We start from the raw sequence: 23,334 nt of genomic DNA on the forward strand, positions 1-23,334 counted from the left end.
CAGAGGCGAGTGAGTACATTCAGAGATGCACGAGACAGCACACACACACACACACCAGGACAATCACATAATGCACAGCAGTGAGCCCATTGCCTCCGACTCCATGTTATGTAGAAACTCACCCTCCCACAGTCCTCCGCCTTTGGATAGAATTATGACCCTGAAATCCTTAGACACTTGCGACCCATGCAAATGCACCCATCGGATATTTCTTCTTCTATACAGTGACAACAGTAAGCTAGACAAGCGTTTAGACTCCCATGTGCACAAGGCCAAGCACAATACAATGCATTTGATTTTTTTTTTCAAAATAGTAGTCTTTAATATGTATCCACTAGCAGTAGAATAGTGATAGACAATCCAGCTGATTTTTTTTTTTGGAGAATGCCTAAAGTCTGTAGGTTTTTAGCGCTCTCTACTCTTGAAAATGCACAACATTTGTGAAGATTAGCACGCATTTTGAAAAAAAAAAAGCCTACGAGATGGCAGGGACAAGAAGATCAGTTTAGGAATTATAACTTACTGTAAGGGACTGTCTAAATGACCATGTGCTAAAGTAATCTGCACAAAATCACTTAAGTCCTTAGCTACATGTCTACATATTCTACCAAATGGGATCTGTTTTTGGAGTGGTGCATGTGTGCTTTTAAAGTAAACAGGGCATCAGAAATAGAGAGCAGAAAGCATAACCTTATAGAAGAGGTTATAATTAAATCCCTGCTCATATTCAGTAAGGGGATTTACAGTGATTTGGCCTCATGCATGTTTTCAGCAGTCAAATCCACAAGTTCCTTTACCTCGCTTATGCAAGATTCTGTTGCATGGATGTTATGCACAACATTGACAACTATTCAAAACCGTGCTGGTCACTGCAGCTTGGTTACAAGAGACACAGACAGGGGGATTATGTTACTGGGAGATGAACAATCACATTAATATAAAAAAGTAGCAATGATGTGACATGCAGATCCATATCAAAGAGTTAATACTTTTAGAAGAAGCACAGGAGGACAGAGAGAGCATACAGATACACAGTGAATATGGTCTTCAATTACAGGTAAGCCACACAGCTTGATCATAAACTGTACAATGTTAAATGGCTGGAAGGTCCCAGTATAGTCTTATATGGAATAACAATAACTTTAATTTGTATCTGTAAGTGGAAAAGTGCAATCATTTAAATAAAAGCAGTATTTACATTTTTTTCCAACATGGACAACAACTTAAAAACATATAAAAAGATGAGTGGTCTGCTCTGACAGCAGAGAAATGAGCCTATAATACGCGGATGATAAAAGACATCAACACTATTGCACGTCAGACACTGACCAATGTACATAAATACAAACACATGTAAAGATGGAAACACCTAGCTTTCAATAAACGACCATTTCCATACAAATGTCATAAAAAACATATACAAATAGAGCACACCATTTCATACTTTTTGGTTCAGACAGTCCTTCATTGAAGGTTACCCTGCAAACAGTTCCCCCAATAACCCTTCATTTCAAACTGCATATACAGCATACAACATCAAGATATTCATCTATCCTCTACATTCTACAAATACATCTTTTACCAACTCTTTCACTGGACGATAACATAAAATAAAGCTATATAGAGCTTTACATTATCCAGCCACCCACAAGTTGTCATTCCAATATCAACATCATTCATGATTTTTTATGCATTAAGTCCCTCTGCCTCTGCAACACATGAATGGTTAAACAGAAACACAGTATGTGAAGTGCCTTTCCATTCAGATTATTGTGCCAATTCCCTCTGGGTTGTGTGCGCTTCAATTAGCATCCTTCACAGCAGGACACTGAGGGGCAAAGCTTAATGGTTGGAAATGTAGAGGGGCCGCACTCACCCATTTCTAATCAGGCACACTGGGGGAAAGAAGTCAAGTGGACAGAGCAGTGTTGCTGTAGGCAGCCTGGGCTTAATCATGACTTTCAAAATGCCTCTTTTTTTACTGCAGTTCAAGTGATCAGAGCACTCAGCCAGCCAAACACGCTTTTCTCTACAGGGAAATGCTGTGCCAGGCAAAAAGACAAGAGGACAGAATCAAAGTGGAGTTACATAAACATTCATCTGAAGGAGAGCTTGCTGTGGAGGCAGAAATGTTCTCATTGATTTTTGAGACAAAGCGACCCACATAAATGGCTTTCTACAGGATAGCCGACCTCCCTGACTGGCAAACAAAGGACTCAAATCATAAGGATCAGTCATCCGTTGAGCCCACATCTGTGATCTCACATGATAAGCAATGCCAGCTAACTATCAAACATGCATGGGACTTCGAAAAAGCTAAGCCAGGCATATATAAATATAAATATAAACCTTAATTAAAATATTTAAAAACATAAAATAATATATTTATGGAATCATTTTCAATGGCCATCAATTAGGAATTTCAAATGGAATTCACCATTTAAGTAAAACGACGCAGAAATTGAATAAGAAAAAGAATGACAATTTTATATAACATATTTAACTTTAAAAAAAAGGAGAGTAACAAGCCTGGATATATACGTTTAGATCCAATTTCTTTGGTAAGAGCACAAACTGATTATTCAAGCACTTAAATAAGCTCTGCCTCCGAGAATGTTGTACAAATTCTCCCTTGGAAGGGGACATTTTTGAAGTAAATAGGCAATCGGAATAGTAATTTACAGTCCATTTTTTCAGTCTGTCTACCTACACACCATCAAACAACATACACTTCGAATTAAAAATAATCTAAATAAAACAGTCGGCATCAGTAGGCCTACGATAAGAAAGGAAATAGACAGCGTTCCGACAACAGATATCACACAAACAACACATAGCAGAGTAGGAGAAGAAGCCTTAAAGGAGCCGACGCACGAATAAATAGTCTTTGTATGAGGACAGTGAAGGCAGCACAGGAAGGAACTGCAACCTATATCACCCAGTTGCAGCGGGGGAAAGACTTGAACGGCACAGTAGTTACACACAGACAGACAGACAGACAGACAGGGCTGTGAAACATTGATAATACTAGTGGTGACACCTCAAGACATCTATTTACAACATGAACAATGATCATTGGTCACAGCCACGGAAAAGCCCTGTATAGTTCACTGAAGAGACAAAACAAGTGTCCATTTTAACATGCTGAAGTCTGGTCATGGTTATTGAGAAGATTGTCAGGCCATGGGGACTGACCATGACAGGTGGCTAAAGACAGTCTGATGACGAGGCCTAACTCTTCATCATGCAGATGGGTGAAGAAAAAAAAATAAAAATTCTTGAAGTTGGACAGTTTTTTTTCTCACATTGCAGGGTAATGCCAGCTGACATACTGGTCAATCTCGGCTGTTTCCCCACAACTGTTAATGATCCAAGAATTATTCAGCATAATCCCTCTCCGCCGGCCAACAGTATAAGCGGTTGAGAAAGTTAAGACAAGCAACACTCTAGATCAAAACGTTGCGACCGGAAAGAGAACACACTGGGGAATGAATATGGTGGAAATTGGGGTGTTAGACAGGATACTCTTGACAGGGAAACGGAAGCAAGCCCGCACGTGCACTAGTCTGAATGTTAGCAAGAGCGCTATATTGGTTTCAAAACCCTAGAGTGTTTTTAGGTTGTAGAGCGATATGCCTGCAGTCTTTGAGCACACAGCGGGTCAAGCAAAGAGGACAGGGCTGAGGACAAGGCTGTGCTGACGGGGTTAAGACTCAAGAAGAGGGCTCGTCCTCACGCAGGTCCTCCAGCTCTCCTTCTCTGTCTGCTGTGCTGCTCTTCCTAGTAGAGAGAGAGAGAGAGAGAGAGAGAGAGAGAGAGAGAGAGAGAGAGAGAGAGAGAGAGAGAGAGAGAGAGAGAGAGAGAGAGAGAGAGAGAGAGACATACAGACAGACAGACAGACAGACAGACAGACCAGTTACTATGAGAAGTCTTTTTTATGTTGTCAAGTTGGAGTACCGCGGAGACTAGAGGACAGAGATCTAAATGATTATGCTGCTGCTGTTAGAGAAGCTTTGTGTCTCCATTTATGCTGCATGATGAATGCTAAAAAAACAAACAACACAAAAATGCCTTATCGATGCAACACAGTGATAAATGAGACAGCTGTAGGGGGATAGCTACACTCTTTCATGACGATGACAGTTGGAGTTGGAGAGAGAGAGGGGGGGGGGGGGGGTCCACAATCACTTGTCATGATAGGGATTAGCGGAAATTGAGGATTAATTGAATGACAATGGGCTCGGCGGCTGGTAGATGTCAGACACACAGTGTTACCTGAGCGAGGGGTGCAGTTTAAAAGAGGGCCGGAAGGGCCACGAGTCCCTGCAGCAAAGTGGGAGAAAAGATGGACACGTCACCTAGGTGTGTGTGTGTGTGTGTGTGTGTGTGTGTGTGTGTGTGTGTGTGTGTGTGTGTGTGTGTGTGGAGGGCATGACCACCCTGTACACACCTGTGCTCAATAAGAGGGTGCCCTACATGTACAGTATAGCGCCAACAGAAGAGCTGGATTGACCAATGATCATAATCAAAATAAAGGACAATTTTCATATATATTTTTTTACTGTATATTGATTATATCTGAAATGTGTAAAACTTGCATTACGAGGCGAGGACAATCTATTACAAATGACATTATGGGAAATGTAGGATTCTGCGTTTTTGGAGCTTGAGCAAAAAACCATTGACTCAAAGCCATGATTCTTCTACTATTCTCCCTTTTCATTCAGAAAAAACATCTAAAGCTTTAGCGGTTTTTCCGTATATGGTTCCATAAACATTCAACTGAAAGTAGCTGAACAAGATGATCAAAAGGCTGCACACATCAGAAGGCTGTTGTTTGCGGTCGTTTTTATATTGTAGTCCTCCCATTCATCAACAACATAATTAAAGCCTGAAGCACAATAATCATAACGCAATGAGCTAGGGGTACATAATCTATTCCAATCAAGTGTTCCAGGCCCAGGTTTTTTTCTTTTTCATTTTCCAGCAGGGGGCAGTGTTGAATAAAACTGAAATCCCCCTGAAAGCACCTTCACCTTAGATAGCTCTCTGATTCCCCCTGGGTATTAACATGGGAAACTATCCCTGCATTCCCAATCGCATACTTTTTTCTATTCTACATACTACATCTGACCAAAAAAAGAATCTAGTGAGGATGCAGTATGCAATTGGGAAATACTTTTACTTATGTTTTTCATCACAGCATTGCTCCCTGATCTTGCCTCTTGCTTTTATATCTGTCTCATCTCTGGTTGATTTCAAATGGAAGCTCCGTCGATGTGACGTCACTTCCGGTGCACACCGGATTATGGGTCAGAATCGCCCAAATAAAATGCTGTTTTCAACACTAGAAAATCTTGGCCGGCTGTAGTAGACATCCGGGTCTTTCTATCCATCCTAAATCTGGCCACAAGAATCGGGACATACTAAATCTTTTTTCTACCATACTGAATAGTAGAAATGTGCGGAACACAGGGTATATGGCCCAGAGAGTAGAGAAATCATCTAATAAAAAAACGCTCTCAACAGGAGATTAGAGTCTCTAGCGCACTCATCACTACAGCGGTTCATCTTCATGACTAAAGTCTGCTAGACACATAACACAGATGACTGGGCCCAAGCACACCAGCAAGTGCTCTTTTACTGCAGCTAAGAAAGAGATATAGATGCTCCAATGTGCCCCTGGGCTGTACTAGTATATGTTTTTAACCCAATGGGATATAAGACACTTTAAATTAGAGGTGGGCATAGATTAATTTTTTTAATCTAGATTAATCTAGATTAATTTTGGAATTAATCTAGATTAATCTAGATTAAAATGGCTCATTTGAATTCATTCATAATGTGTGTGTGCTCCCTAAATAATGACTCAAAGTAAGTCTTTGAGAACGTGTTTCTCAAGCCAGGTGGCGCATCAGACCAGGGGCTCATCTCCTGTTTCCAACATGCATCACAAACTGCTTGAGGAAGCTGTTCTACTATGATAATTGGTGATGAAAATAAATAATGTTCAACAAGATGTTACTTAGTAACGCGTTACCGGCATCGGACCTCTTTTTTCAGTAACAAGTAATCTAACGCGTTACTATCTCCAAACCAGTAATCAGATTAAAGTTACTCATCAAAGTCACTGTGCGTTACTTTTTCTGTAATTTTCCTTAGTGAAACATTTTACATAACTGCACAAATGACTGCGATTGCGATTTTATGTAAATAAATGTGCACGCATGTGTCTCTAGAGACTTACTTTTTTTTTTGAAATGCTCATAAATGTGTGCTCTACAAGTCGCGGGCCATATTAAATCATCTCGCGGGCCGGATCCGGCCCGCGGGCCGTATGTTTGACACCACTGCTCTAAACGCACCAACTGCTCCAACCGCTCCTCTCGTCTTTTTGGTAGCGCCCCTCGTCTCTGTCATGCAGCGTGTGTGTGTGCGCCTGTGTCTGTGTCTGTGTGTGTGTGTGTGCAGCAGCATTACGGCCGAACTGTGGCGCAAAACAAAGTTTCCCCCCCGATGAAATATAGCGTCTGCTATGGGGATATTTAGGATTCGGGTACGGTGACGTTGACGTTGAAGAGATAGAAGTGTTTAAAACTTGGAAACTTATAGTCACGTGGCGACCGGTGTCCACACACACCCACCCTGCGTTCCAATACCCGATTGTGTCGTGGGCAAGTGATGGAGAGAGAGAGCGGCGGGTGTGTGAGAGAATAAAGGCTCCTCAAGTGTCAACAACGGCCCCCGGCTATTAGTATCTCCCCTGAGCCGAACAGGAGGTGGAATAAGAGATTAACGGCGACATTTTTTTTATCGCCGATAAGAGTTTTGCGTTAACGCAGCACGTTATCGCCGATAACGGCCCACCACTACTTTAAATACATGAAAAACAGAAAGTCCAAGGTTAGCCCATGTTGGGTCTGTATCATTCTCAGTTCCCCTCTACACTGCAAAAAAATAAAAATAAACTTACCAAAAATATTCGTCTAATGTTTCAGTCAAAATATCTCATGACACTTAATACAAGACACAATCACCACAACTTCAATACATCATCTCATTTTAAAAAGCTTAAATATCACTTCATAATCTTATCTCTAGTATCATCTTAAATCTAGAACGTTGCCACTGATGTGTAACTTGAATTAAGTTAAATTCCACTTTGAAATGAAGAGAATGACAGACGCAGCTCGGGAAGAACACTGCTTGGGAGCATGACAGGCTTATTGTGATGCATAACACTTCCTAACACCATTATTTTCCCTGCTAATTTCAAGATGTCTTCTATCTCGAAAGACTTAAATATTGCATCATATTACCTATTACAAGTTAAATATACCTTGTTTTGATAGCTTTCTTTAGCATATTTCTTTCCAGTGCTTGTGTATGCTTGGTGTGTTATAAGGTCAGCCCTGTTGGGTCTGTGTCATTCTCCGTTCCCTTCTCAATCCCTATACCCTTGAAGCCTGAACGCATCACACAAAGAAACACTTAGAAAAAGCTGTGAGCTCTGCTGCAAAACAATGAAAGAGTGATTCATGGTGCTATGGCAACCCAACCGCAGCTGAATTCTACTGCGGGAGCGGATGCAGGAGACAGGTGGGGGGGGGTGGGTGCCAATCGGGAGTCGGAATCTCAGGCAATCTCGACAGTTGCAAGTAGAGAGTTTACAGTGGATATCAGGACCTGGTGTGTGTGTGTGTGTGTGTGTGTGTGTGTGTGTGTGCGTGTGGTGTGTGTGTGTGTGTGTGCGTGCGTGCGCTTACATGAGCAGGCTGCCCGGTGCAGACATGGACCTCTCTTCCCTCCTGCTGGGAACCTCAAAGGGGTTACTGAAGGAGCGCTTCCTCAGCATGGCTTTCACCAAGATCTGAAACATTCACACACAGTAAAGCCCAATGGTTACAAAGACGTGCAAAAGGCACTCATCTCTTTGCTTTGCATTAGATGGATTAGCCACTTCATGGTGAGACTGGCATGCAAAGGGGGTTAAGCAAATCCAGCAGTTTTTGTTGTGTTTTTGTGCAATAAACTGCAAAGAAATCTCAAAAGTAATGTATAGAAAATGTTTAAAAAGGTGGAGACAGCGATTCTGTAGAATGCTTGCTGTCAAAATCACTTTTTGTCAAAATCAGTAAATACAGTATCTCCTCACATGATTCAGCTATCTGTCTGTACTGTATGTGCTCTGAAAATAAAATCTAGGGATAATTCAACGCCTCGACTCTTTTAACCGGGCATGTTGCTAGCTATATAGGGCCCCCTTTGTTAACATACCAGTTTACAGAGCCTAGGCTGTATATTAACACCAGTTTTTTTTTTCAGCGCACAACAAGTAGGTGGTTAATTGATTATTACCTGGGACTACAATAGAGTTTAAACCACAGTGTTCTGTAATAATGAATGGAAATGAAAATGGAACAAGAACAGACACTGTTCAAAGTGAGGCATCCAAGGGCATCTTTTGAGAGGCAGTGTTGTCTTGTCCTACGGTGAACGTGGTATTCCTCACCACTGCAGAGAGGCTGGGGACAAACTTGACAGAGTTCTGGATGTCCTCCTCGGTCACCTCCACCACAGAGCAGTGCTCCTCCTCCAGGGGCAAGGGCTCAGTGCCTCCCTGCGTCACCCACTGGTCCATCTACACACACACACACACACACACACACACACACACACACACACACACACACACACACACACACACACACACACACACACACACACACACACACACACACACACACACACACACACACACACACACACACACACACACACACACACACACACACACACACACACACACACACACACACAATGTCCAATCATCATAGGTGACTGCACTTTTTATTAAATGGTGGGGTAAGCGATTCTGGAGAATGTTTGTTGACAAAATCACTTTTTCTCAAACCAGTGACTATCTCCTCACAATCTGCTTCTTGTCTGTACAGTGAGAGGCCTAGGCTCTGTAAATTGCCATGTTTGTACTATCTATGGTTTACATGCTATGGTGGGCCCCCTTTGTTTACACACCCTTTGTTTTATTAACAGTTTACAGAGCCTAGGCTGTGTATTAACACCAGATTTTCTTTTCCGCGCACTCTTAGTATGAACAGGTATCAAATCGTGAGGAGATATTCACTGATTTGACAAAAAGTGATTTTGTATACAAACAATCTCCAGAACCACTTGCCCCACCTTTAATGACTTAGACACATGCATAGTTTGCTTTATAATTGAAAATGTTCAAAAGCGAGGCATGCTTTAACCAGCCAGACAGCCAATCTGTTTTGATTAATGTTGTTTTTGCTACCTTGACTGGGGAGACTTAAAAAGTAGCATGACAGGGATAATCCATCACAGTTACCAACCACTTTATTCGTATTAGTCGTAATTCATGACTGTGCACATTGATTTAAAGTATAAGTCTGAAGGTAACACACATTTGTTTGTTACTGTTAACAAATGAAAACAAAAAGAGTAAAGACAATGGCCATGTTTACATTCACAGCAATACTCTGATATTAACCCGGTTAAGGTCATATTCAGTACAAGATGTAAAAATGATTTCTTGTTCACCTTAATCATTAGCTCATATTCAGAGTAAGCCATAACCGGGTTAAGACACCTGGAGGAATACGATCTTGATCACAATATTGTGGCATGTATACACCTTAATCAGAATAAATATTACAATCTGTGTTTTTGCAAAAAATTGCGGCATTTGCCGCAGTTTGTGACACATGCTCTGGTTTACGGCTGTTATTTAGAGTGTGTACACTATGGACCTATAAAGTACACATGCAACAAGGCTCCTTAAAAAAAATAGTGTTGTCATTTTTGGCGTATGAAACACTGCCAGACAACGCTTGTGACATAAAGTGAATAAATGTTCCTAACAGTAATAATGTAGGTACATATAAAGCGTATAGCACAGGGGCTCAAATATGTTTTTGTTTGAAATGAAATGACATTACATTGAATACTTTAACATTCTTAGTTCATTTTGATGATTTCTACTGACTTAAAATGGTTTACCTAGCTGCATCTCATCACTTGTGTCACGTAAGAGATGTGTTTGTTTGTGTGTGTGCGTGCATGCGCGTGTGTGTGCGTGTGTCTGTGTGCGTGTGTGCATGCGTCTGCATGTGTGTGTTAGGCATAATGCGTTGTCTTGTGCTCTGACAGCCTAATTGTCTATCGTTCCGTAAACACAAACAGAGTCTCCGCTGAGAAGATGACTAACTGAAACATTATCGTGTCATGGAAACTCTGTGGGGGCGTGACATGTGTACCGGGCTGATCCTGGACCTCCATGCCTCTCTAACACACACTAGAGATGCACAATCAATCCTCAGAAAATGGCAATCTTGATTCATATATGTGCCTTAAAATGTACATCCAGTTGATTGCATATTGCACATTGTAAATATTTTTCATCACATTGCACATTTCAATTTAACTTATCTACTTTCTATTCTATCTTATATATACAGTTTTATATTGCACAGAAAATTCCTTCGCACTACTTAGTATTTAGAATTTATCTAATGTAAATATTGTTAATACATATCTTGTTTATCTTATTTAACTCTATTTTTTTATCGTTCCGATTGCACTGTGGGTCAGAGATAAACTCCATTTGCAATGTGATGTATGTCTTGCATATATCAGAACTGACAATAAAAGACTGATATATCTATGTGATGATTTCGAAATAATTACGATTCTCTTCATAACATGCAGACTCAGACATGAAGTGTGACCAATGGCACTGATTTATGAAAATTAATAACAATGTCAAAAAATAAAATGGAGATACAAGGTTTTTCCGCCAGACAGTGACAATAAGTGACTGACCCTATGGTCTCTCTATGAATGGGACTTTGTTCTTTCATGTTACCTTGATCTCTGGGATGGTGACCCTGGAGTCTGGGTTCTTGTCCAGCATTCGTAAGATCAGAGTCCTCAGCTCTTCACTGATCCCAGGCCTGCACCAAACAATGATAAAGTCAAACGTCAAAGTCAAAATGATTTCTATAGCACATTTAAAAACAACATCAGTTGACCAAAGTGCTGTACAAGATAATACAATACAATATAACATATAAGAAACATGAAAAAGTTAGGAGTGTCAAAGTCTCAACTTGTGTTAAAGGCCAATGCTACAAAAGTGAGTCTTCAGCAACGTATTAAACTGTTCAACTGTACAGGGATCCAGGTTCTATTCATACCAACGATGAATGAAGGAAAATGTTTCAGAGACCGGCTTGTTTTGTACACGTTTTACACGATGAGAAACATGCAGATCAAAGTCATCCATGGCCCTGTTTAGACCAGGTTGTTAAATGCATGTAGAGCATCTTGATTATATCATACGCTCTACATTTGACATACAAACACAGACCCAGTGGTCATTGAGAACACATTCAAATCTGATGCATCAAAGTAAAAAAATATCTACAGACAAGGTGCATACAATTATTACCATAATAACTTGATTGTCACAGTTGGACCTGAAAATCTGGGCCTGCATAAAGCATAAAGCCGATAAGAAGATTTAGTTTTTTGAAGTTTGTCAAAATACTCAGAACACTATCCGCATTTCCTTTTTGAAATGTATTTGTGTAATGAAAAATCATAGTCCTAAAAACTACCATGTCAACCTATCATATGAAGTACACGTTAACCACATCGATATCATGTAAGAAAGATCAACAAATTAAACAAAATACAAAATATGTAACTGAAGCCATTTCGAAAAATAAATACATTTGCCAGTGTTAACAACATACCATCTAAATCCCTTACATTTAGAAGTTTAGGATAAAGAATGTACATTAACCGAATGAACTTATTTTCCAAATTATAGCAAGCAGCGAGATAGTATTCCTGTGTGCAGTTAGATCATCTGAAGACCATTTTCTCATCAGAAATCTGGTGTCACTAATTGTCACTTAGAAGCTGAGCAGCGACATGAAGGTATTCATTTTCTTCAAAAATAACTGAACACTATTTATAGTCGTGATTCCCAACCAGGGCTGCTTCTGCCCCAGGGGGGGATTCTGCAATTGCTTGGCTGTATGTGGGAAGATTGTGAAGTAGCTCAACTCATTTCAAGAATAGAAATCACCTTAAGAATTAAAAAGATATCCTCATAGTAGGTCAGAAAAAAAATGGCTGATGGAACGTGTCATCACAGCAGTCCTTTCAGCAGCGGTCAAGAAAACCTTTATGCTTTGCTTCGTGCTGCTCTCACCATTTTATCTCTCTCCCTCTCTTTTACTAGCCCACACCATAGGCCTATACTCACACGTTCTTTCATACACATTATATGTTCAAGTCCACGTGATGATGATTATTATCATTACTAACAGACTAGTATTTCTGGTGCCAACTAGTGAAGCAGCAGACGTATAGACGTTCAACTAGTCATTTGCATGCATCCCTATAAAATAGTGCATGATAGAAATACAGGTCGTTAGGATCTCAGTAAAATGAGGTTAGGTGAGCTCAGGCATAGCTCATAATGACAGAGAGTCAACATTAAATGCACTACACACCTGCAGTGTATAATGGGGCTATCAGTGCTGACAGCACGGCAGCGCTGCTAACTTTTATTGATTTGTTGATTACAGAGATGATTCCATTATGCTACACAGACACTACCGGTGAGTCTCTTGAGCCCAATGAGGGGAGAGACACTTATCATTAACAATGCAACACCTTGTCCTGACACACACTCAAACTGCTGCTAATGTGCTGTGTTTATTCTTCATCAGTGTATCACCTTAGTCTACCTCAAGGCCAGCCTCTTCCAGGCTTCCCATCACTTGTTTGTCTTTTCAGCACTCACCCAATTACATCTCTGTGTTTATATTCAACCTTTTAGGCAAAGTGGGAAGATAGGGGGAAGCTTGTGTGTGTCCAGGCAACTGATGTCCCTGTTTGCCTTTTTCAACGCTTGTTTTGATCACACATGGGTGACATTTACTGTGTGTGCTGTCACAGGTTGCAGTGCAAGCAATAAATACGTTTTCAATCAAATGTTTCTATTGTATATCTTTGTCATTTTTATTGTAACATCAACCTGCCTAATGGACTACAGATGGAAATTAGCCCCCGAGATACAATCTGTAAATCTTTGCATGTACTGCTGTACATGTTCATTAATGTGCATTGTCCTGAAACAAATAAAAGAATACATACATATGAAGAAACAGGGGAACAGGATTGACGCCAGCAGTAGACAGGAGGTGTCTGGAACAGCATGTCTGGCTCTTTTTAAAGTAGAGGAGAGGGGAAGGAAGCAGGAGATGGACTTACTGTTCGGGGAAATCCACCAGCTTGGTCCTTATCTTGTTGTGCAAAGCCAGTATGTACTCATCAATAAACGGGCACTGCCGGTGGAGCAGAGGCAAGGCAGTGAAAAAAAGACAAGGAAAGGGACATTGAGTTACTACCGTGACAGAGCAAATATGTGTCCCTGAAGACAACTGAAACAAACAGCAGCAGCAGTAAACACAGCATTCATTCATGAACATGTCGCTGCTGGACGGCTGCCATAGCAAACATAAAACCTTTGGTGATAGACGTTGTTTCAACATAAGTGCTGTTAACAAGCATGGGTGCTTCTGAAATACAGAAATTGACCCAGCCTTTAGAGGTGGACTCAGCGATTATGGAGAATGGTTGCTGTCCAAGATTAAATCAGTAAATATCTCCTCACAATCTGTTACATTTTCACCCTGTGCGCGTGCTAGAAAAGAAAATCCAGTGTTAATAAACGGGCATGCTGCTAGCTAAGGTGGCCCCCTTTGTTTACATACCAGTTTACAAAGCCTAAGCTGTGTATTAACACTGCATTTTTTTTCATCTCACACACAGTACGGACAGGTAGCGGATTATGAGGAGACGTTCACTGATTTTACAAATGCAGATTTGACAAATGTAGTGATTTTGACAACAAACCTTCCACCTTAAATGTTACCTGCATTTATTAACCCACGGGTGCTGACAAGCCACTGAGAGAGAAAAGGAATTGTGCAGACTTGCCTTCCCAAAGACGAAGCAGTAGAGAGTAACTCCCATGGCCCACACGTCCAGCGCCTTTAAAAGAAGAGTGATATTTAGTGCGACAGAAAAGGCAAACAGATACTTGCACGAATACAAACACCATGACCTAAATCTGCAGGGGATGTCTACGGCCAGATAGCTTGGAGATGGGTTTAGAGTGATGAGATAGCTAGAGACACTGTAGCTACCTATCCATCAGCACCATTGTCTAACTCTAGGTCGCTCTCTCTCTCTCTCTCTCTCTCTCTCCATGCTCTCCCAGAAAACCATTTATATTCCTTGATAGATATGAAATGATCAAACTAGCCCTTTGAACCCTGCGTAATCTATCTGAAAGACGCAGACATTTCTCATCAGACACACAGTGCTGTATGACTAACCAGGTTCCAACAGCATGATGTACAACCGGGACCGAAGATTGTTCAGGGTTTAAGTGACATATGAGTGTAAGGTATTAAGGGCGAGACACTGCAGGAGAATAGGGGGCCATTTTTTAACTTCATTATTTTTGTATTAAAACTTTTCAGAAATGTTTGAATAAATATGCAAATGTTGCAATATCTGACTAATTGAGTGTAAGAAAAGACATGTAGTGAAGTGAAGTGTATCATACATCTGACAATTAACACCATATGAATACATCCTTCTGGTAAAACCTTCAGAATAGTGCTTGTGTATGATTATGGAAAGTTTAGTTGATGTAAGTGCTGAAGAAGTTGAGAGATTTGGAAACAAATTAATGTTAAGATAATGGCCTTTAAATAATTATTGTTTAGGAGAAATAAACACTATATACTATATACAGTATATACACTATGACACAAACAGACAAGGTTTAGTCAAATAAAACCTACATGTATGTTTTGGACCTTTTATTTAGGGATGGGACGATCCACTTTTTTTAGTTCCGATCCGATTCCGATACCTGGGGTTTGGATATCGGCCGATACCGATACTGACCGATACGATATCATAATTGTTATACATTTTTTCGTTGGTGGTGATGTTATGTATTAGGCTAGGAAGGCTTAAGCAATTCTAATTTAAAAGAGCAATAAATATACACAAATGCATATAGGTTTATCTTAAAGGCAGAAATCCTTCTCAATGATCACTTCTGCCCCACTAGAATATGTGGTGGTCTGTTTGTCTAAACAGTCTTTCTCTCTCTGGCTGTATTTTACATAGAATTTGTCACAAGCCTCTCCACTTCCTTGACTTGGATTAGCTTTGGTTAGCTCACTGGCTAACAAACTGATATGTACTGTATGTCAAATTATAAAGTGATGTCCTCTCTCCCTCCACCGAACGTCGGCGCATGTTCGCTCTTACATAGCAAAAAAAAAAAAAAAAAAAAAATTATAAAAAAAAAAAAAAAAAAAATCGGATTTTAATATCGGAGCTGTCAGTCCGATATCCGATACGCAGATTTCGGCCATATCGGACCCGATACCGATACTGGATCGGACCCATCCCTACTTTTATTTATACTAGTATAAGAAGACATGTTATGGAAGCAAAACCTCCAAAAATCTCAAAATAGACCAGTGCTTAAAAAAACTAAGTATTTGCCTGCAGTGTCTCGCCTTATATTATTCACTGCTGATTTACACCAAAAAAATCACTTATGGTGCTGCTATATAATGGACACATAAATCCCTGGCACAGTGCTTGAACCGATCAGGAAAAATACAGGACTAATCAGACAAAACAGATGCGAGAAGGATTTTATATACAGAAAGCTTGAGGAAACAGCTGGCTGAGGCACGGGAACCCATCTTACATCTGTCTGACTGCTTTCATATAATCTATTCTGGGGATGTAGGGTCCTTCCTTGTGCAAATTAATCAAGTCTTCCCATCAGTGAAGGAAGGTACATGAACTATAGCAATAATGTTGGATATGAAAAGGATGTCAGGGATGAGACGGACTAGAAAGGTAGGGTTCTTCTCGGACATTAATTGCTCATAAATAAGCAGGTATGGTTGGCTCAAACGCAACAACAGATCCTCCATAGTGCAAGAATGATGGAGGAATGACGTCAATTGTAGTCTGAGGCAGGGGGTTCTCAATCAATTGGTATTGATTATACTTCACATGCATGACTTATCATTGTTGGTGTATGGAAAAATAAACAGTATAATGATGGGGAACATTCCAAAATCAATAAAAAAGGTAGGGCTATGTATTGGCAAGGACTTCAATACAAAGTACATTGCCATTTATTGCAATATTCCACATAGTTCAATGAAAATGTTTAAAACCGAGCGGAGGTTGTAGTTCACAACCCGTTTAAAACCTGCTTTTTTTTCTCTAAAAGATTGATACTGGATCTGCAGATACGATACAGATATCAGAAAAATAAATATCACAATATATTGCCTTATCGATATTTTAGCACAGCCCTAAAAAAAAGGTTTGTTAAACCAATATTGGTCCATTTCTTGCGTGTGCTGTTCTCAGCAGTATTACTGGCTTCCAAGTTATCAGAGCCAGCTAACACACAGAGGAAAAGGCTGACAAAAAGGCCTTTACAACTCAACTAGGTTTAATGGTTCTCTTTTTCAAGCCAGGAATTGAAAGCTAAGTTGGGCAGCTGGTGAAACAACACAAGTTCAAACTTGGGCAAAGACAAAGCACTTCACACACTGTATTATGTATAAATGTAGAGGTAAAGTTAGAGTTTTTTATTTAAAAAAGTAGTTTTTTTATATTATTTTTCACTGGCATTTTGTCCACAATTACCATTCAACCTAAATGTGACTGTGACTAGACTCCTTTTCTAAATACTATTTTTAATCTCTACTGTCTGCCACCTTACATTCCCGCCAGATTCACACAGGCACTCGGGAAGAGAGGTGAAATAGTAAAATGTATTACTACCGACAACAAAAATGTGGATTACTACTGGGCTAATTATTTTGACATGACAGAGCAGTCAGACCATACATTCTTGTTACATAAGTTACGCAGTACAGCTTTAACTCACTTTTCCACTGAAGCTCTTCCGTGTGTCTGAAAGCGTCTCCGGAGCCATGAAGGCAGGCGTGCCCGCGGTGCTGGACAGCAGAGCATCGTTGCCCTCAAACTGGTTGCTGACCCCAAAGTCTGCTATCTTCACATGGCCGTCCTCCCCCAGGAGCAGGTTGGACGGCTTGATGTCCCGGTGAACGATCTTCTGGTAGTGCACTGAGGAGCAGGAAGAGGAATCGTTTCAATATTATTGATATGATGCTATATTTATACATAAAATGGTAAATGGGCTCCACTTACAGTATCTCACAAAAGTGAGTACACCCCTCACATTTCTTCACATTTTTCTTTATATCTTTCCATGGGACAACACTGAATAAATGACACTTTGATACAATGTAAAGTAGTCAGTGTACAGCTTGTATAACAGTGTAAATTTACTGTCCCCTCAAAATAACTCGACACACAGCCATTAATGTCTAAACTGCTGGCAACAAAAGTGAGTACACCCCTTAGAAAAAATGTACGAATTGGGCCCAAAGTGTAAATATTTTGTGTGGCCATCATTATTTTCTAGCACTGCCTTAACCCTCTTGGGCATGTAGTTCACTAGAGCTTCACAGGTTGCAACTGGAACCCTCTTCCACCCATTTATGACAGCATCACAGAGCTGGTGGATATTAAAGACCTTGCGCTCCTCCACCTTCCGTTTGAGGATGCCCCAAAGATGCTCAATAGGGTTTAGGTCTGGAGACATGCTTGGCCAGGCCATAACCTTTACCCTCAGATTTTTTAGCAAGCCACTGGTCGTCTTGGAGGTGTGTTTGGGGTCGTTATCATGTTGCAATACCACCCTGCGGCCCAGTTTACGAAGGTTGAGTGCACATGGTCAGCGTCGTACACAGAGGTTGGCTTTGGAAAATAGACGTATGAGTGCTGCCAGCATTGCTGAAGGGCTTGAAGAGGTGGGGGGTCAACCTGTCAGTGCTCAGACCATACGCCGCACTCTGCATCATACTGGTCTGCATGGCTGTCATCCCAGAAGGAAGACTATTCTAAAGATGATGCTCAATAAACCCCACAAAAAGTTTGCTGAAGACAAACAGACTACGGACATGGATTACTGCAACCATGTCCTGTGGTCTGATGAGACCAAAATACATTTATTTGGTTCAGATGGTGTTAAGAGTGTGGAGCGGCAACCAGGTGAGGAGTACAAAGACAAGTGTGTCTTGCCTAGAGTCAAGCATGGTGGTTGGAGTGTCATGGTCTGGGGCTGCATGAGTGCTGCCAGCACTGGGGATCTACAGTTCATTGAATTCTAACATGTACTGTGACATACCGAAGCAGAGCATGATCCCCTCCCTTCATAAACTGGGCCGCAGGGCAGTACTGCAACATGATAACGACCCCAAACACCCCTCCGAACGACCACTGGCTTGCTAAAGAAGCTGAGGGTAAAGGTTATGGACTGGCCAAGCATGTCTCCAGTCTTAAACCCTATTGAGCATCTTTGGGGCATCCTAAAACGGGAGATGGAGGAGCGTAAGGACTCTAATATCCACCAGCTCCTTGATGTCGTCATGAATGGGTAGAAGAGGGTTCCAGTTGCAACCTGTGAAGCTCTAGTGAACTACATGCCCAAGAGGGTTAAGGCAGTGCTAGAAAATAATCATGGCAAAACAAAATATTGACACTTTGGGCCCAATTTGGAAACATTTTCTTAGGGGTGTACTCACTTTTGTTGCCAGCAGTTTAGACATTAATGGCTGTGTGTCGAGTTATTTTGAGGGGACAGTAAATTTACACTGTTATACAAGCTGTACACTGACTACTTGACATTGTATCAAAGTGTCATTTATTCAGTGTTGTCGCATGGAAAGATATAATGAAATATTTGAAGAAATGTTAGGGGTGTACTCACTTTTGTGAGATACTGTATATAGCGCTTTTCCCTGGTTTTTCACAGACTTAAAGCACTTTACATTGTTTTGTACCATTCACCCAATCACACACACATTCATTCATACACCGATAGCAGCAGCTACCACGCAGGGTGCAAGGTAACTATCAGGTGCAATTCGGGGTTCAATGTCTTGCCCAAGGACACTTCGACATGTGGCAGGGAGGTGGGGGATCGAACCACCAACCCTGCACTCCAGTGACCGACCGCCCTACCCACTTCGCCACAGCCACACATACCACTTTCTGATGTCAATATGTGTACATAATATAACACATCTCATATGCTCTAGTTATTCCAAGTACTTACACTGTAACACTTTTCTGATGTCAGTATTTGTGTATAACACATCTCATATACTCAAGTTATTTCCAGTATATTGCGTACATATTGTACAATAAGATACATTTCACTTATTTACTTCTTATTCTTATATTATATTTTTAGCGCTTTATTGTTGGTTAAACCTTGTGGCTATGTGCGTTACTATTTTTAATTGGAGCAACAGTAATGAAGCAAATTCTCCCCCCGGGGATCAATATAGTACTTCTGATTCTGAATCTGAAGTAAATAACCAGGTCTGGCCAACAGTTGTAAAAAAATATCTGGCAGTAAATGAGTTTGTCAACAGTTAACAAATTGTTGCTTGGAACAAAAGAATGATGTGAATACTGTGAACTGGAGTTAAACAAAGACTGAAAGTGAAGTAGCCTACATCTCTAAGCCTCAACACTTAACAGATGTCTGCAGCAAAGCCCTGGACACTTCACTGATTGGATAAGTGGTGCCTTCTTGTCTGAGGAGGTCTAATGAAAACATGTGGCACAAGGCTTATTAATGGCCTTGGCAAATGAGCTCATTAATTCATATTAAAACACACATCAAAGACCTATAAAATGACTGATATAGCTATAATTCAATCATTAGAATGCACACTTTATCACTTACATTCAGTCACCTGTTGGCAAGAGCTAGACAATGTTAAAGATATTATAATATATTAGTGATTCTTGAGAACCGGGACAACAGGCCGTCTTCCATATGTAACTGCTGTTATGTTTAAAACTAAAATTATTTAAAATTGTAGATGTTATTAGGGATTAAGAATGGAATCTCTGGGGCACAGTTATCCCCTTAAATTTAATTTTATAATTATTATGTCAAATATATGACACTTGTTATCTTCTCACAACGTCCAAAACAGTGTGTCCTCAGAGAAGGTTTCAATCTTTCATATGCATTAAACCTATTAAAAATGTACTTTAATGATTAAAAATGGCTTTTTTCATCAAAAGCAACACTAAATGATCTCTCATATCAATAAAAACAGTTTTTCTACAACACATTCATGTTTTATAAGGATTCTAAGTGGTGGGACAACTTTACTGTAAGTCAACACCGTCAGACATTTCATTATGTAAAATGTAATAAAATCAGGCGAAATAAGGGGCAGCTGTCACTTTGAAGGACCTCTTGTCAAATTCTACCTCTGCAGAGTACATTAGAGTCAGACAGGCTCTGATACGTGTTGTAGTTTTAGAATATTTTACATTACGAATCTTGAAAGTCCTGTGTCACAACCATGATATGTCAACACCGACTTACAATTTCTGAAGAAGATATTTGAAATTGTTTGATCATTTTATTTTTCTGAAGTAGTTCATACTAGCACCTAACATCAACAGAAAAACCAAATGGCTATACAGTCCCTGACAAAAGTCTTGTCACTTATCTATTTTGTAGAAACAACAGTTTATAACCTGACTTTAATTTAATCCATTGGTTTTAGAAGTGGCTCATATGAAAGATAAAACCCTCCCAAATTATGTTTGATTTACTAAAATAAATTTGCTTCATTGAAGAAATATTGATCATTTAATGAACACAGAAAGGTCAGATGTTGGCAGGACAAGAGTTGTCGCCTACAGAGAGTAATGTGAAAATTTAACAAATAATTTACTTCAAATACAACTACTTAGCTAAACAGGGCTGCAGATTGTTGCACCTAGCTTAATTTAGAGAAAAGTAGATAGACACGTTTTCTAATGTCACTATGTTTTAGTAACAGTAATTTGGTTTGTAGACCTGTAAAACTATACTTTATATGGATGTATTTAGAACAACTTTAGCCTGGCGACACCAGCCTGATCTCACAAGCTTCACCTTCCTTTCTCTCTCGGACTTATGACTGCATGAACCAAATCAGGGTCTGATTTCCACGAACACAGAAAGTGGGGAGGGTCTGGTCTGAATGGAGGCTAGATTGATGACTACATGAACCAATCAAGGGCCACCAAGGTAAAAACCTTAGGTCTGAACTCAGGCTCTGATTGGCCCAGTCATTTTTTTGACCGGACACCTCACCATGGAGATTGGAAAAAGTGGAAAAAGCCCCGCTGGTGTCCTTCAATAGGAAGTGTAGCTCAAATGCAACCTATGGCTGATGGGGGTTTGAATGAACCAAAAACAGTGGTACAAATATCAAGTTGTATACTGCTTTTTACATGTCATTTTGTTGAAAAAAGAAAAGCATGATGTGGTTCTTTGTATGAGTGTCTCTAGCCTGTAGCCATGATGGAACCTGTAAGAGAGGCAGCATTGATCCCTAATCATTAGGCTCATAGCCCAGTGAAATGGAATCTAGTACAGCGAATAAGGACACAGCTTGAGAAAATCATTTCACTGAACAGAGGCTCATTACTGGTGAAGTGGACAGCAGCCATTCCCATTTGGGGTTAAAAATACACGGTCAAAAACACTTTGTTCTTTAGAAACATTGATATGGTAATATTTTCCTTTTTCTACTTAGGAGGTTGTTAGAGAGATGGAGTGACACACAGTCATCCAAATGTTCCTGCTTTTACACCTTTGACTATCATAATGGGTACAATAGAGAGGGATATATCTTTAGAAATGTAATATAATGCTTGGCTGGATACTATATTAGAAACATCCCCAACACTGCATGGAGCTGCTTTGGGTGCGAATGGAGCACTGGAAATGTATATCATATATTTGACTGCAGCACTTGACAGTTTATGTTTCAAGGGAGTCAAAGACAGGCCTTGTGTTATCGCATTCACATCTCTCCTAGCCCGGAGAAGAATACTTTTTCAGTGGAAGTCTCCCAAGCCTCCCCTGTCATCTTTGAGTGATGTTATGTCTTTTATTAAACTTGAAAAAATTGGGGTTGTGACTGTTTGTTTAAACATTTCAAAACAATTAAATAAAAATCGTTTATGGAAAAAAAAAAAAAAAAAGACAGGCCTTGTTCTGCATGAGCTACTCACAGTACTCCATGCCCAGGATGACGTCTCTGAAGTATAGCCTCGCCTGCTCTTCTGACAGAGGGTCGTCTCTAGGCACTTCCATCACTGGACTGGAAATCCATTCACGCAAACACACAGACAGCCAGGCAGGGAGACACATCCACTGAGTATCTGTATCAGTTGTTTTGTTATGAGCGCAAGAATTTCATTCTAAATGTGAAGACAGTCTATCTAAGTACTATAGTTTCAGCACTCATTTATCAAACCTAATTTCAGCTTATTCAGTAACTCGACAAGTCCTGTACATGCAATACATACAGTAGTAGAAAAAACAGTCAGTGCTGATAGCAACACTTTCCTACTTGTGTAACATTAGTGGTACAAAAAAAGGGGTGGGTGGTGTCTTCTGTAATAGTACAAGTACTATTGGTAGCAGTAAGTGTGGCAACAGAAGCTGAGGCAAAGAGTTTCATGATTAACAGAATGACATATTAGTAGCAGCTGTTATTAATCAGCTGAGCCATCTAACATCTTTCTCCCAGGGGCAAAAAGAGAGCAAGAACCCATCACTCATTATGACAAAAGCTAACAAAGAGAAACAGGAAAACATACTGTATCTTATGTATGCACATGTGTGAAATGTTACCAGCTAACCTCCTCCCACCACCATGCGCTTAAAAAAGAAAAGCGCCTCTGATCATTAGATCATCCCAAATTTCTTTTGTTGTTTGTTGTGTAGGCAGGAACAGCTCATGTATCAGGGGTGTAACACATTTACACGGCTGATTGCCAGTAGGCCTAATATCTGTTAAATCCTAAGAACATTATGAATGCCTTTCAAGCCTGGGATTAAACAGGCATAAGCACTGTGTCAGCATGGAGTAATGAAGGAGAAGACTGCAGAGGCTGAGTCAGGGGACGGAGGGATGACGAAATGAGGGGATGAGCCTTCAATTATTAAGACAGGAGGAGATGTTCTCTACTCACCCTTTAGGCATCAGCTCAAACACTGTCAGAAAAAGAAGGGAGGAAGAAGGAAAAACGTAAGAG

General features: G+C 40.3%; 2 protein-coding genes across 2 annotated transcripts in view; both read right to left on the minus strand.

The window, feature by feature from the left end:
• The window catches only part of atp2a3 (ATPase sarcoplasmic/endoplasmic reticulum Ca2+ transporting 3), a 333,837-nt gene that overhangs the window by 187,765 nt on the left and 122,738 nt on the right, over positions 1–23,334 (minus strand). The gene's annotated exons all lie outside the window — the stretch shown is intronic.
• Positions 161–23,334, minus strand: part of camkk1a (calcium/calmodulin-dependent protein kinase kinase 1, alpha a) — an 80,666-nt gene continuing 57,492 nt past the window's right edge. The window contains exons 8-16 of the mRNA XM_080041647.1: positions 23,272–23,293; positions 22,306–22,394; positions 17,069–17,268; positions 14,059–14,112; positions 13,330–13,403; positions 10,907–10,994; positions 8,513–8,641; positions 7,767–7,870; positions 161–3,780 (exon numbers count right to left, since the gene is read on the minus strand). Coding sequence (XP_079897773.1) covers positions 3,714–3,780; positions 7,767–7,870; positions 8,513–8,641; positions 10,907–10,994; positions 13,330–13,403; positions 14,059–14,112; positions 17,069–17,268; positions 22,306–22,394; positions 23,272–23,293 — 827 coding nt within the window. The 3' untranslated portion in view covers positions 161–3,713. The remainder of the gene's footprint in view (positions 3,781–7,766; positions 7,871–8,512; positions 8,642–10,906; positions 10,995–13,329; positions 13,404–14,058; positions 14,113–17,068; positions 17,269–22,305; positions 22,395–23,271; positions 23,294–23,334) is intronic.

The sequence above is a fragment of the Ammodytes marinus genome, assembly GCF_949987685.1.
Source record: "Ammodytes marinus genome assembly, chromosome: 14".
Lineage (NCBI taxonomy): Eukaryota > Metazoa > Chordata > Actinopteri > Uranoscopiformes > Ammodytidae > Ammodytes > Ammodytes marinus.